Consider the following 14,826-nt stretch of genomic DNA (forward strand, 5'->3'; position numbering starts at 1 on the left):
AAGTAGTAAGTATTTAATATATGTAGTGGGTTTTGGTTTTGTGTTCCATAAAGAGTGAACATTGCCAATGAGACAGCAAATTGGTATGACAAAGTATCTGTTAGAATATTGAGTTTTAATTGTTAAGCACTTGTTTTATAAAGACAACAAGGTCTTAAGATTCAAATGAAAATATTAGTATGGACTCTTTTCTGAGAGGCTTCAGCTCACCAAAGAAAAAGTATAAAAAGTGTTTATTGAGAACATTACTTTGAAAGACACATTCAGACATGCTTTTAGCTTATTCTAAAAATCCTACTTTGAAGCAGAACTTCTATTATAATTATTTATTTTGGGTTTTGTTCAACCTTTATTCAAGGTTAGCACTAGCTATCTATCTGACTAGTGAGAAGTTGGATTTTGTGGGATTTTTTGAAGCTGTATCTGAAAAAAAGATCTGCCTGTGTGTGCAAGTGGCTTTATTCCTGGCAGGGTGTATGTTTTTAAAAAAACTTAAAAGCAAATACATTGTTCTGTGTTGGAGGCCAGAGTTGAAAGTGTGTAGACAGAAAACTCCTATTTGCATTGTGACATCGAGGTGGGTTTTGTGACATTTAGGAAGAGGTATGCAGGTACATCTCAAAAGGCTAGATTTTGCTGTTTAGAAATCTAAATTGATTTGAGAAATACTTTGCAGCTACATGTAATGACTCTGATCTGCAGCTAGATATTTTTTGTCTCACAAGAGCAGAATAGAGCCGGGACAATCACCTCCCACAACCTGTTGGCCACAGTGCTCTTGATGCAGCCCAGGATATGGTTGGTTTTGTGGGCTGCGAGTGCACATTGCTGGATCATAGTCAGTTTTCCATCCAATAATACGCCCAAGTCCTCTGCAGGACTGATCTCAACCCACTCACTGTCCAGCCTGGATTTATGCTTGGGATTGCCCCAACTCATGTGCAGGACCTTGCACTTGGCCTTGTTGAACTCTTGAGTCTGTCAGGGTCCCTCTGGATGGCACATCCCTTCCCTCCAGCGTGTTGACTGCACCACACAGCTTGGTGTCATCGACAAACTTGCTGAGGGTGCACTCAATCCCACTGTCCATGTTGCTAACAAAGAGGTTAAGCAGTGCTGGTCCCAATACTGACCCCTAAGGAATGCCACTTGTCACTGCTCTCCACTTAGACATTGAGCCCTTGACGTAACTCTTTGAGTGTGACCATCCAGCCAATTCCTTATCCACTGAGTGGTCTGTCTGTCAAATCCATGTATCTCCCAATTTAGAGACAAGGCTGTGTGGGATGGTGTCAGATGCTTTGCACAAGTGCAGGTAGATTACGTCACTTGCTCTTCCCTTGTCCACCAACGCTGTAACCCTGTTGTAGAAGGCCACCAAATTAGTCAGGCACAATTTGCCCTTAGTTGAAGCTATGCTGGTTGTCACCAGTCACCTCCTTACCTTCCATGTGCCCTAGCATAGTTTCCAGGAGGATCTGCTCCATGGGCACAGAGATGAGACTGGCTGGTCTGTAGTTCCCTGGATTGTTGGGTTTTTTTTTACTTTATTTAAAATGGGGATTATGTTTCCCCTATTCCAGTCGGTGGGAACTTCATTGAACTGCCATGCCGTCTTAGATATCCTGTATAGTGGCTTAGTTCATTCGCCAGTTCCCTCAGGACTTGTGGTTTAAACCAGGCCAACAGCCAAATGCCATGCAACTGCTTGCTCACCCTTCCCTGGCCAGGGGATGGGAGAGGGAATTAGAGAAGTAAAGGTAAGGAGACTCATAGGGTGAGATAAAAACAATAATTGAGATAAAATAAACATAATAATAGAAAATACAAATGAGTAAGGCACAGTGTGATTGCTCACCACCTGCTGACCAATGCCCAGCCCATTCCTGGCTAGCAATCCCAGAGAGGAGCAGATCCCAAAAGCGCAACCTCAGAAGAGAGTGAGCTTTGCAGCCCACTGTCATCTATATCTGAACATGACATTATGTGATAAGGAATGTTCCATTGGCCAGTTTGGGTCCGTTGCTCTGGTTGTACTGCCTCCCAGCGTATTGTGTACCTGCATACTTATAGGACATGGGAAGTCAAAAAGTCCTTGAGATCTTGGCAACAGCTGAAAACATCAATGTATTATCAACATTCTTCTCATAAATTCCATACTGAGTCCAAAACACATAACTACTAAAAAGAAAAATTAGCTCTATCCCACCTGAAACGAGCATAGTATCCACCCCTTATTCCATACCATTTATGTTATGCTCCAGTTCCCTGTTTTTCCATACATTTTAATTAATCACCATCCCTTGTCCTGTTACATCATGTATACACAGAGCTATCATTCTCTTAGTCTATGGGACATTCCTCCAAAATGCTTAGTGAGTTCATTTAGTTCATAACTTAGGTTTCCATCTGTCATGACAGTCTTTCAAGACAGAAGGGATGGTGCAGAGTTGGCTCAGTTAGTGGAGTGGGTGATGTTGGATGCAGCAGAAAGATGGCATGTAGTCTCTGCTACATCTGGAGCTTGTAGCTGATGTATCTGGAGTGGTCCATGCTCACGGTCTGTGGGCTGAAGATGTTAAGCTCAAGGAAGTTGCTGGGCAGTTGTTGGAAAGTTGTTGAAATTAGTCCTGACTTCATCAAAGTTCATTTTTCATTAACCTGGGTGATTCTTAATGGGATGCCATTAGTATAATAGATATCAACTATTGTTATGATGATATGCAATGATAGGGTTGTTTAGCGATTAACATCCTGCAATTCAATTCATTGGCTATTTTCACCCAAAATCACACTCCCTTGAGGTACACATTAGACTTCCCCCTCCTTCTGCATAACCCACCAAGTGCACCCAGGTCCTTGGGCAAAAGTAATCCCACAAATGGGTTTACCTTCCCTGAGGCAAGAATAACCCAAACTCTCTTCCCCAGCATATTTTTAATGTGTATTACAGGGACTTTGTCCCCATTTACAGTACATAGAAGGTTTGATTGGGCAGGGGTGGCTTGACTGGCAGATCCTCTAGTGTCAACTAACCAGGTGGCTTTTGCTAAACATATATCCCAGTGTTCTACCACCCATAGCTCACAATATAGTTTTTAGCAATCCATTATACTGCTCAATTTTCCCAAAGGCTCATGCATGATAGGGGATGTGATATACCCACTCAATGCTGAGTTCTTTGGCCCAGGTGCCTGAACTTATTTCAGAAACGAGTCTTGTTATCTGACTCAGTTCTTTCTGGGGTGCCATGCTGCCACAAGACTTGCTTTTCAAGGCCCAAAACAGTGTTCTGGACAGTGGCATGGGGCATGGTGTATGTTTCCAGCCATCTGGTGGTTGCTTCCACCATTGTGAACATGTAGTGTTTGCTGTGCTGGGTCTGTGGGAGCATGATATAATCAGTCTGCTAGGCGTCCCCATATCTGTGTTTCAACCATCATCCTCCATACCAAAGAGGTTTTAACTGTTTGGCTTGCTTGTTTGCATTGCATCAAGCACATTTAACCACACAGCTGCTTGCTCGCTCCCCCGTGGTGGGATGGTGTGTGAGCCAGCACCAGCAGGATGCAGAAAAAATGACAAAACCACGGATGAAATGTAAAGAGTAAATTTATTCTCATTACTTGTGACCGAGGGGGATCTCCTCAGTAACACCCAGGTGGAGGCACACAAGCAAGGATCACAGGCATCACAGAGGAGAAGAAAAGATGTTGAGCCTGCTGCTTTTGCCTGTATATGTCAGGGATTTTCACAGGTGTAGTTTTCTGCTGTGTTTTGATCTCTCCGACAGCAGGGCAGAAACCTCAAGGATGTTTGATAAGGAACCTTTGCGTCTGTCTAGGTCTATGTTATCTAAACACTGTTGAGCAACAAAGCTAAACAACACTTAATATGATACATGCTTTTCAACACTCCAGCTGCAAGTCACTTGAGCATGTTTACAATCCTCCTCACCAATGTTCCCTTGTATTCCCACAGATGGGAAAGAGAATTGGAAGGGTGGAAGTGAGAAAAGGCATGGGTTGAGATAAAGACGGTTTAATTGGTAAAGCAAAAGCCATGTGTGCATGCAAAAAAATAAAGAGTTAACTTGCTACTTCCCATCAGCAGGCAGGTGTTCAGCTGTATCCAGGAAAGCCCCATCCCACATAACGGTTACTTGGGAAGACAAACACCATCACTCGGAACATCCCCCCCTTCCACCTTCCCCCAGCTTCAGATGCTCAGCATGACATCATATGGTCTGGGATATCCCTTTGGTCAGTTCGGATCAGCTGTCCTGGCTCTGTCCTCTCCCAACTTCTTGTGCACTCTTAGCCTACTCACTGGTGGGGTGGGGAGAGAAGCAGAAAATGCCTTGACCCTGTGTAAGCACTGCTCAGCGATAATGAAAACATCCCTGTATTATCAACACTGTTTCTAACACAAATCCAAAACATAGCCCCATACTAGCTACTTTGAAGAAAATTAACTCTGTCCCAGCACAGCATGTTTCACATTGATGGATAGCTTGTGCAGTAGTGTCTGTGTAACCATGTCCACCCCTTGATCACAAGCCCATGTATGTGTTGCATCCCTTCCTTGATGACCTGTGGAGACATGGGCCCAGCAAGCCATAAATTTTTTACCTTAAATGTTGCAAGTCCAGATCCATTTGAGCCATCTTAATCTTAGCAGCTTGATCCACCTGTTGGTTGTTTTGATGTTTCTTTGGTGCCCTGACTCTTGGGTACATAAGGATCTATGTGATACACTTTCACAACCGATTCTCTCCCCAAGCAGCAATATCTTGCCATAATTCAGCAGCCCAGATGGGTTTGCCTCTGTGCTGCCAGTTGCTCTGTTTCCACTGCTGTAATCACCCCCATAGGGCGTTTGCTGCCATTCATGAGTCAGTATAGAGATTAAGCACTGGCCACCTTTTTCACTCAGCAATATCTAAGGCCAGCTGGATGGCTTTCCCCTCTGCAAACTGACTCGAATCACCTCCTCCTTCAGCAGCTTCTGCAGCTCGTCATGTGGGACTCCACACAGCAGCCTTCCACCTTTGATGTTTTTCTACAGTATGACAGGACTGATCAGTAAACAGGGGCATATTGCTTCTCATTATCTGGTAGTTTATTATATGGTGGGGTCTCTTCAGCACATCTGTTCCTCTGGTGACATTCCAGAATCTTTGCCTTCTGACCAATTTGTGATCACTTCCAATATTCCTGGGTAGCTGGAACTCCCTATTTGAGCCCACGGTGTAATTGGTGCAATCCCCTTACTCCACGTGACATCAGTTGCATGGTGTGTGGGGAGGACCCTCCCTTTGCACATCCAGCCCAGCACCAGCAGTTGGGGTGCCAGGAGGAGCTGTGCTTCAGTACCAATCACTTCCAAAAGCAGCTCAAACTCCTTCATACACTGCCAATATCTCTTTTTCAGTTGGAGTATAGAAGGCTTCAGATCCTCTCTATCGCTGACTCCAAAACGCCAGGGGTCAGCCTCGGGTGTCCCCTGGTGCTCTCTGCCAGACTCCAGGTAGGGCCGTTCTCCTTGGCTGCAGTGTAGAGCACATTTTTAACATCTTGTCCTGCCCCAATGGTCCCAAGAGCTACTGAATGAACTATTTCCTGTTTAATTTGTTCATAGGCTTGTTGTTGCTCAGGACCACATGTAAGATCATTCTTTTACAGGTCACTTGATAGAGATCTTGATAGAAAGCTGACTGTAATTTAGAATATGCATTCTCCAGAAACCTATAATGCCTAAGGAAGTTTGTGTTTCTTTTTTGCTAGTTGGTGAGGGAATATATGTTATTTTATTAATCGCATATGTATTAATGACATCCATCTTCCCATTCGATTCCTAAAAACTGAATCTCCTGTGCAGGTCCCTTGACTTTACTTTGCTTTATGATGCAACCAGCTCTCAGAAGGATTTGTATGTTTTGATAAAGGACAATTTGTGAATTGTTGTATCTGACAGTGCAGATGATCTTACCAGTCTTTATCAGGTCTCCTTACCATCCTTACTATCAGATTTGGCTTCACTGTAATTTCACACATGCAAAGATGCCTTCTGATATTGTTTGATTTGGCTGTTCCAAAAAGTTTTAGGAACAGTCTGTGGCTGATGCATGAAATGGATGACTTAAGTTTCCAATATAGGTAATCTAGTCTTGAGAAAATGCTCCAAAACATGAGAACAAAATAGGAGGAAAAATAAACTGAGTACAAATAAGTTATTATCCAGGATATCCTCATAAAGACCAGAAACAGCTGAATGTTGAACGCTTCTGCGTTTTTTTTCTGGTGATTAAATTTTTTCCCATATTATACATTGGTCCGTGTAGAAACTTTTGGCATTTTATCAGCAGGAACAGGTTTGAAATGGAAGATAAGGTTTGAAATGGAAGATATCTTTGTAAATCTTCCATTTGTAACAGTTCCACAAGTCACTACTTCATTAATAAATGTAGAATTATGCATATAACTATATTATCAAATGGGCTTTATTAATTGTTTCAGGTTTCCTTTTGGTGGAACTATCTGTTAACGCAGAATGTCATAGTGAAGAGTAGTACCCAGTTCTTAATGTTTGCTATCACTATCCTCTTCCCCTCATCCAAAACTCAGACAGAAGTATGGTATTTGGAAAAATGTCCAGGTAATGCTGTATGTATCTGTACCATTCTGTTTGCAGTAATACCGCATGCTGTAACACTGAAGTTGCAACATGCTCGTTAGTCAGCCTGAGATGGCTGTATCCCATTTAAATCTTAACTGAGTTGCTTTACCTGCAGGTGGAGAGTGACTCTGTCCTAACAAAACTATGACATCAGTGACCTGAATCAGTCCCCTTGCACAACTAGAAGCTTTAAGTCCTTCTGTTTTAGAGGCCACATCCATTTTTCAGAGTTTACATGTTTATGTAGCTGATGGTTGCTAACCATGAGACATTAGAACTGGCTAAGCCTGAAAATCCTGTAGGATGAGAGTCCATTTTATCAGCGTGGTTGATATTTAAAAATTCAAGATCACCATATTTTCAGTCAATTAAGAAAAATATTGCAATTATTAATTATTTAAAAACTTGCTTCAGTTGATACGTAAGGGCATAGAAAACTCCTGTTCATAAAAGGTTAGAGAACTACTACCCTCTAAATGTATGTGGCTTTTTTTAATTAAAGCTATTTAACTACTTGCTCAGTATGATATGATTGAAAAGTTTAAAAGTGTATCTTTTTGCTCTTTTGTAAGTTCTAAATTTTTGAGATGCTTATATTACAGAGATGGAAACAGTACAAACTGGTAACTATCATGTAGGATCTGTGTACATCCATGTCAAGGGCTTCATGTAGACTTCACTGCTTTGTTGTGATAGTTCTAGGTCCTGGCTGTTGTACAACTAGAGCCATGATTTCTTAATAACATCGTAAAGTTTGGGGTTTATTGCTTGACTGAGACTGTTTTCTGATACACTCTTATTTGAAGCCTTCTGTCAGTGGGATGATATGGTTTTTATGTTCTGACTTTCCTGTTGGAATGTCAAAATTGTTTTGTGCATTTTGACTTCTGTTTTACCATACTTTTAATTCCAATAGGTGCTACACAGTAAGCTACAGTTATATCTTGTCTCTCTAGTTGGAACCTTCAAAATGAATTGGAAAATTGGAAAATACTGGGAGTATCATTTAATTTGCAGTTATTCCTACACTAGTTTCCACTGAAATACTTTCTGACTGCCCTCACAAATACATGTTATTCTAGTATAAGCATACAGAGTGTTCTGAGCAGTTGATGGGAATGACTGCAGATGCTTTCTAAATACTGGAAAAGTTTGTTTTATTTTGGTTTTGAGTTGCATATTTGGACCTATACAGCTTGCCTGTTTGCCTTACAACCAAATGCATACATATCACCATCGTGCATCTCTTCTGAATATGTATTCTAGAATCTTTTTAGGATCTTAGTGATTTTTAGATTTATTCCCTTTTTTGCATGTCATATATTTTAAGAATAATTCATTCCTGTGGTTTATCTTTGCTTGTATGCAACCAAAACTTTTGGCACTAGATGGCAGTCATAGTATTACAGCCTTAATTCAAAATCTTGAAGGCTTTTAATATTGGCTTCATTTTTCAGTGCCATCTTTCCAGCAGCTGCTACGTATATTGCCAAAATAACACTGTATAAGAATGGTTTACTATTGTATAACTTAATAAACTTTTGGAAACTTTTTTCTGTTTTTCAAATAGCCTGAGGAGGCTCCTTCACTTGCTCTTTCTACTGAGCCATCTGTAATTGTATCAGAGAGCGATTCTGACAAGGTCGCTTCCCAAGTGCCACAGATGCTGCAAGAGACAGATGTTTCTAGTCCCAATATTAAGCAAAACAGTGTGCCTCCTCCACAGAGTAAGTACCCCTCAGTCCAATTAATTTGTAAATTCGGGGTGTATTTTTTCCTATAGAACATAGATAGTCAGAATGCTTTGCCCTGGGGTTTGGCTGTAGAGTGCCATATCAGGTTTTATGTATTTCATTTATATATCTTGCCATATTTTAGCTTTCATTGAAGTACTTTCACAAATGTGCTTTCACTGTGAGGAAAAACTGACTTCATGTGCTTGAATGACTGAAAATGTCTGTTGGCCTTGTCCAGTCCTTAACAGACATTTGGATGTACCCTTCACCACCAGGACTGGAGCTCCATGCTGTGACTAAGTAGTTTTGCCAACACTGTTTCAAAGGCCAGCTTGCAAGTCTTCAGTGGAACAGATGGGTACTAATATAGCAGTTGACAGGATGTTTAGCTACCAGAAATTTGGAAAAAAATGCAAGCAATTCAATTTTCAACCTACTGGGGATTTTTTGACTTCTCAACTTAGCTCATTAACATCTGTTTCCATGTGCTTCTATGAAATGTAGTAATCAAGGAGGAAAACAGTTGCTGATATGGGAGTAGAAAGGTATTGGGTAATGCACTTCTTTTTGTCGTGGCCTCACAGCACATACATCAGGCTGAACTACTGCAGGTATATTGCTTTTTAAAAATATGCTGTGCCCAGAGATGTCAAATGTATCCTCTGTTGTACTCATCAAAAGTGCTTACGCTGAAGTACTCACACAGTAAGACAAAAAAATTAGAAGGGAAGTCAGGATGTGAAAGGCATTACTTTTTTTTAAAAAAAAAAAAAAAAAAGGTGTTTCATTTAGACTTTTTAATGAGATTAATAAATACTGACATTTTGTAAGAAGTTTCTGGCTAAGTGTTGAAATACTAAACCAGTTTTTAATAACTGTGGAAGAAACTAGATGATTTCATAATATGTCGTGTTTAACTCCACTAATTGGCTTTTTGGTTTTGAACATATTAAACAATGAAATCTTTTGAGCCAGTATGTCAACTTACATCTTTTTGTTCTGGTTCTAAAATATGAAGGCTTTTGTGACTGATTCATACCTCATGTTCTGCATATAAAATAATTGACTTAATTTACCACTTTTGGCAGCCAGCATGTTCTAAGGCAATCTGTTTTAATAAAATAACATAGTGCTGCTTTATTTGATGATGGATTCCATGTAACCACATGTTTATGTAGTTCATTGTTTTTAAAAATACCTCTCACATGTCACTTATATTTAGGGGTTAAAAACAGTGTAATCTGATAAAAGTGAACATTTAATGTCAGTTGTGTACATGTACATTAATTCCAGTTAGCCAAAAAATAATGACTCTATGGTAAATATCACATTACAAAATGAATGACCTTCATTGTGTATCACTTTGTGGTGTAAAAAAGTAGGTTGAAGTTAGCAAATGTTGGTTTAGATGCACTTCAAATTAGACTGTTTGGGAGAAAATCAAAAATCATGCTAGTTGATGGCTAGTTGAATTACATTGTAATAATATGGTGTCTACTGTCCAGGATTTTAAAAGTCAATTCTGTGTAAACTTTCTCAGTCCTAACACTGTAGTTATGTTTTGTTTTTAGCAAAGTCTGAAGAAAGCTGGGAATCCCCCAAACAAGTCAAAAAGAAGAAAAAAGCAAGAAGGGAAACGTGAACTTCCTGAGATGGACATATGTTGCTGAATATTGTCATGAAGATTATGCTGTTTATGCAATAATTTGTGAACATGTACAGAATTTTATATAAATTTCAAACAATTTTTAAAAACAGAACTGCTGTGAACACAAACATCTTTAAAAAGGAATCAAAGGAAAGTAACTTTATGATATAGCAAACAACATGCTACATTTGAAAGACATTCTGAAGAGTCTGTTTTTCCAATTTTTGGAGAGAGATCTTAATTTAAAAAAAACTGGTTTTACAACACAGTGCCCTGTTTACAACAGATTATGCTCTCATCTACAGCTGCGGATAAAAGATTAATTTCAAGAAAGGGTTTTCTGTAAAAATAGTTGTCTGTACAATAGTGGGTGTTTCTTGCCTCTCTTATGAGGGATGCATTAGAAGCACAGAATGTCAACCATTTGAATTTGTTTCATGCCTAAATCAAAGTGCTTTGATTAAATACATTATCTGCCATATCTTTACAGTAAGTTGGTTAGCAAGTCTGCTAGCTATTACAGGAATCACAAGTGCAAATCATTAACCATTTGTACAGTCAGACCTTCATGGTTTATTATATGAAGTTAACACAATAAAACTGCTTTGGGTTAAAAGTTTGAGAATGTGATTTGAAACTTGAGTATGGTTCATGAAGTTATTTTTGATAATGTCTATTACCTTACTTGAATTATTGAAGATAACAGTATATTTTTAAGAATGCAGTAGTGTGCATAAAATTGGTTTTCTCCTTCATTTCCTGTAGTTCTTGGTTGATTCAGACTCCCATCTAAAACTGTATTCTTTCAACTTTTAAACTCATGGAATGAATTGAAATCAAATGTCCCCTTCCCTTAACCCTTTTTAACTTACCGTACCTGATTCTGTTCTAACATACCCAATTCTGTTCTGTTCTCTATTGCTAAAACTCTGAAGAAAGTAAAGTGAAATTTTTTTTCACTCACAAATTATTTGGGATTTCAGAGATCTGTTGGAGAACTGGAGTGGCTTCAGACAGCTTTAATTGACATTGTCAAGACCAGTTATCAGGAACACATTTTTTTACTGCCTTAACCTGTAGTGTGTAGAATGTGTCTAGACTTCTGGACAGGAGTTAGTGTTTTTATATAAAAAAATAAAAATTCATGCAAGTATAGCAGTTGTAAAATAAAGACCATTTCCTGCTTGAAACTGTTAATTAAAATGGTGTTTTAAGATGTGTTGTCATTTTCAGGCACTGTGTAATTACATGGTATCAAACTGGCAGATGTGTTTGTGTCTGTAAGGTGCATGCTCAGCCATGTACACTGTAAATAGCCTTTACAAAAATTTGTTCGATAAGGATGGTAATTAACATCACCTGCTAAATTCAGTTAAAGAAGAGCCAAGAATTTTTTTTAAATTATTGACTTCTGGTTTTGTGGCACAAACAGAATTGTTAACAGCTGTAACACATGGTACTGATCAACAATCCTGTACTTTTACTGTACTTGACTGCAATTCAGTATTGCAAGGCAAGAATAGTTAATGCAGCAAGCTGGTGTTAATTGTATTGAGAGTGCACCTTGCTAATGGAGAGCTTTCCTAATAAATGGATACTAACTTGCACAGGTATTAACCCCTGTATATCAGGAACATGTGACACTAAATTGATTTGTTAAAATAAATTGAGCATATTGAGAGTATTGATTTATTTACTGGGAAGGAGTAATGCCTGAGACTGATTACCTGTCAAGATTCATGTAAAATAAATTTAGATCTGAAGTACAGCTTTTCAAGGAGTATCTCAAGTCAAACAAATATAGGGTGTAATAAAAATCATGCAGAGTCCTTTGCATGTGAATAATGCTATCATTTTACTTGTCTTGATCATAGTAAAGGTTAAAAACAACACCCTTTGAGTTCAGGTTTGTAATGTATGTCCGAAATTTCTGTTTCCAATCTGTATGTTGTGCTACAAGCCTCTTCTGTAGAAATTAAGATTTTAGGTAATGAGAGAGACTGCCCCTAAGGGTTTTCACTGCATAAATTCTTTTTTTTTTTTCCTCTTGAAGATAAAATTTGGTGATAATTTCTGGGTTAGTAAGCTCTAGCTCTTGAATAGCTTGTTATTCTGGAAAAAAGAAACAAACTAGCTAACAACATAGTTAATGCTAATCAACTGTTACTACTAAGCAGAATCATACAAATACATAGCCTTCCTTTCAAAATGTTGTTACCTATTTAGCAGCACCTCTTACTGTTTTCTTAATGTGCAGTTTCAACATCTTAGAAAGCAAAACTTGCTTTATTTGACATTCATTAAAGAGGTAGTAACTGTATAGCATATTGTCTATAAATAGAAACTTGGTTATCTATGTACTGTCATGTTTCTGTGACTCAGACCGTGGTTAGTCTTAATGATACACTGAATCCAGACTTTGGTACTTGGATAGAAAGAGAAAACACCATTTAAAAAACTTAATCATCTTTTTTTTTCTTTTTTTTTTTTTTTTTGAATGCATGGAATGTTTTCATAAATCCAGTATGTTGGGTTTTTCTAAATACTCTGGAATTATTTGTATGCGTAATTTAAACTTGTTGTGATGATTGTAATTGAATAGTCATGGCATATTTTTATTTCTTTTGTGGGAAGGGAAAGGTGTACAGAATTCATATGTACTTGTTACAAAGATAACAACTGTGCATTGGTTTGGAGGGGGGTGAAAACTGTATTTCTGATGCCCTTTTAGAAGTCTAAAGAAAAAAGTGCAAGAAAAAAGCACTACTTTAATATTTACTAAGAAAGAATGTACATATTAAAAACATTTCAAACTTTATAGAAATACTTCTAGTACTGTTGTGTTGTAACTTAATTTTATCTCATTAGAAGCTGCCTTATTACTAGTTCCTAGCCATGGGATTGTCCTGTGAATAAGGCTTTTGAAAAGTACAGACATCAAAATACATAGTTTAAGCATACTTTCAGCTATTATTAATCATAGTTGTTTTGCGTTTAAATGACCCAAGTTGTTTGCCAGTCAAGATTTCCGTTGTTAAAAAAATACAAGTCTCTTGCAGCCACTTGTACCTGTGCATCTCATTCTAGCGACTGCTGACTACCAGTGAAGGACAGAGTTTCAGTTTCCAGGCCAGTACTGAAAAGATTTCTTCATTGTTCTGCTGTAAATGAATAGGAGCCAGCAATGTGCGCTCACAGCCCAGATAGCTAACTGGTATCCTGGTCTGCATCAAGAGAAGTGTGGCCAGCAGGTCAAGGGAGATGATTCTCCCCCTCTGCTCTGCTCTCATGAGACCCCACCCGCAGAGCTGTGTCCACCCCTGGGGCCCCCAACATAAAGAGAACATGGACCTGTTGGAACGAGTCCAGATGAGGCCACAAAAATGATCAGAGGGGACAGAGCATCTCCCCTGTGAGGACAGGCTCAGAGAGTTGTGGTTGTTCAGCCTGGAGAAGAGAAGGCTCTGGGGAAACATTATAGTGGCCTTCCCCATCCAGTACCTAAAGGGGACTGTAGGAAAGATGGGGAGGGACTCTATCAGGGGGTGTAGTGATAGGATGAGGTGTAAAAACTGAAAGAGGGTGGATTTAGATTAGATATAAGGAAGAAATTCTTCACTGTGAGTGTGATGAGACACTGGCACAGGTTGCCCAGAGAAGCTGTGGCTGCCCCCTCCCTGGCAGTGCTCAAGGCCAGGTTGGGGGGGGCTTTGAGCAACCTGGGCTAGTGGAAGGTGTCCCTGCCCATGGCAGGGGGGTGGAACTAGATGATCTTTATAAAGGTCCCTTCCAACCCAAACCTTTCTATGATACAATGAAATGGAAGAAAAAACCTAAAAAAATTAATTGCTGCTTAAAAGATTATGCTAAAATTATTTTGCTATTAAAATTATATATGAATTGCTTCACTGAAGAACTGAGAACATCAGCTGAGTCAATTTGGTTTGGGGAAAGGACCAGGAAGGGCTATGTGACGAATAGTTCTTCATCTGAAAGTAGTGTGGTGTCACCACAGATGTTATTCCCTGCAGGACAAACAGAGCTGCTGTTAGTTGGGATTGTGTTAGGAGCAAAGTGGGAGAACTTGTATTTTTCAGACAAGTGGAGGGCAGGGGTGGTGGAATTACTGTTTCCTGTACTCTATAGCATGTTGCTATTAATGGTTCACAGACTGTTCCTACTGAAACTTGGTTGAACTGCTGAAATTGTCTCCATATTGTGTCCCTTATGAAACTATTGAACTTCTGTTCTTTTAAATATCTGGTTAGTTATACCAAGCTGAAGGTTTCTGGTTCACTGAAAATCAGTTTCTTTACTGAAACTATGATGTCTTTAATTTTGGTGTATTCTGGAAAGGAAAATTGCATTTAAAACTGTTAACATGAAACTATTGGTTTCAGGGTTTCATACAATGCTTTTAAAAAAACATGCTTAGGAACATCTGCAGCTCAAAGCAAGTATATTTTCTGTCCTAACTGTAGCATCAAGTGACCTCTTAACTTGGCTCAGTATTTTTAATTCAGTCCATGGCAGAGGGTGAGTCATGGACTGCTCAGAACCGGATCACCACAATGAACTCATAAAACTGACTACTTCAAGATGGTTCCCTGTTTTCTCAGGGACAGCAAATCTTTTACACACACAGTGTTTCCACTTAGCTGTTCAATAGGCTGACTTGGATTTAAGTAATTCCTTATTTCAAATATCTAATGAAGTATAAACCAAATACTTGGTTACTGAGAGCTTTGTTTTCAGAGGCTGTAC

The 14,826-nt window shown here is 39.0% G+C and overlaps 1 protein-coding gene across 1 annotated transcript in view; it reads left to right on the forward strand.

Moving 5' to 3' along the window:
- The window catches only part of MTDH (metadherin), a 53,134-nt gene extending 40,248 nt beyond the window's left edge, over positions 1 to 12,886 (forward strand). Inside the window, exons 13-14 of the mRNA XM_026841498.1 lie at positions 8,249 to 8,405; positions 9,986 to 12,886. Of these exons, the coding sequence (XP_026697299.1) occupies positions 8,249 to 8,405; positions 9,986 to 10,056 (228 nt within the window). The 3' untranslated portion in view covers positions 10,057 to 12,886. The remainder of the gene's footprint in view (positions 1 to 8,248; positions 8,406 to 9,985) is intronic.
- The last annotated feature ends 1,940 nt before the right edge of the window (positions 12,887 to 14,826 follow it).

Source organism: Athene cunicularia (genome assembly GCF_003259725.1).
Source record: "Athene cunicularia isolate RWA chromosome 2 unlocalized genomic scaffold, athCun1 chr2_part1, whole genome shotgun sequence".
Classification (NCBI taxonomy): domain Eukaryota; kingdom Metazoa; phylum Chordata; class Aves; order Strigiformes; family Strigidae; genus Athene; species Athene cunicularia.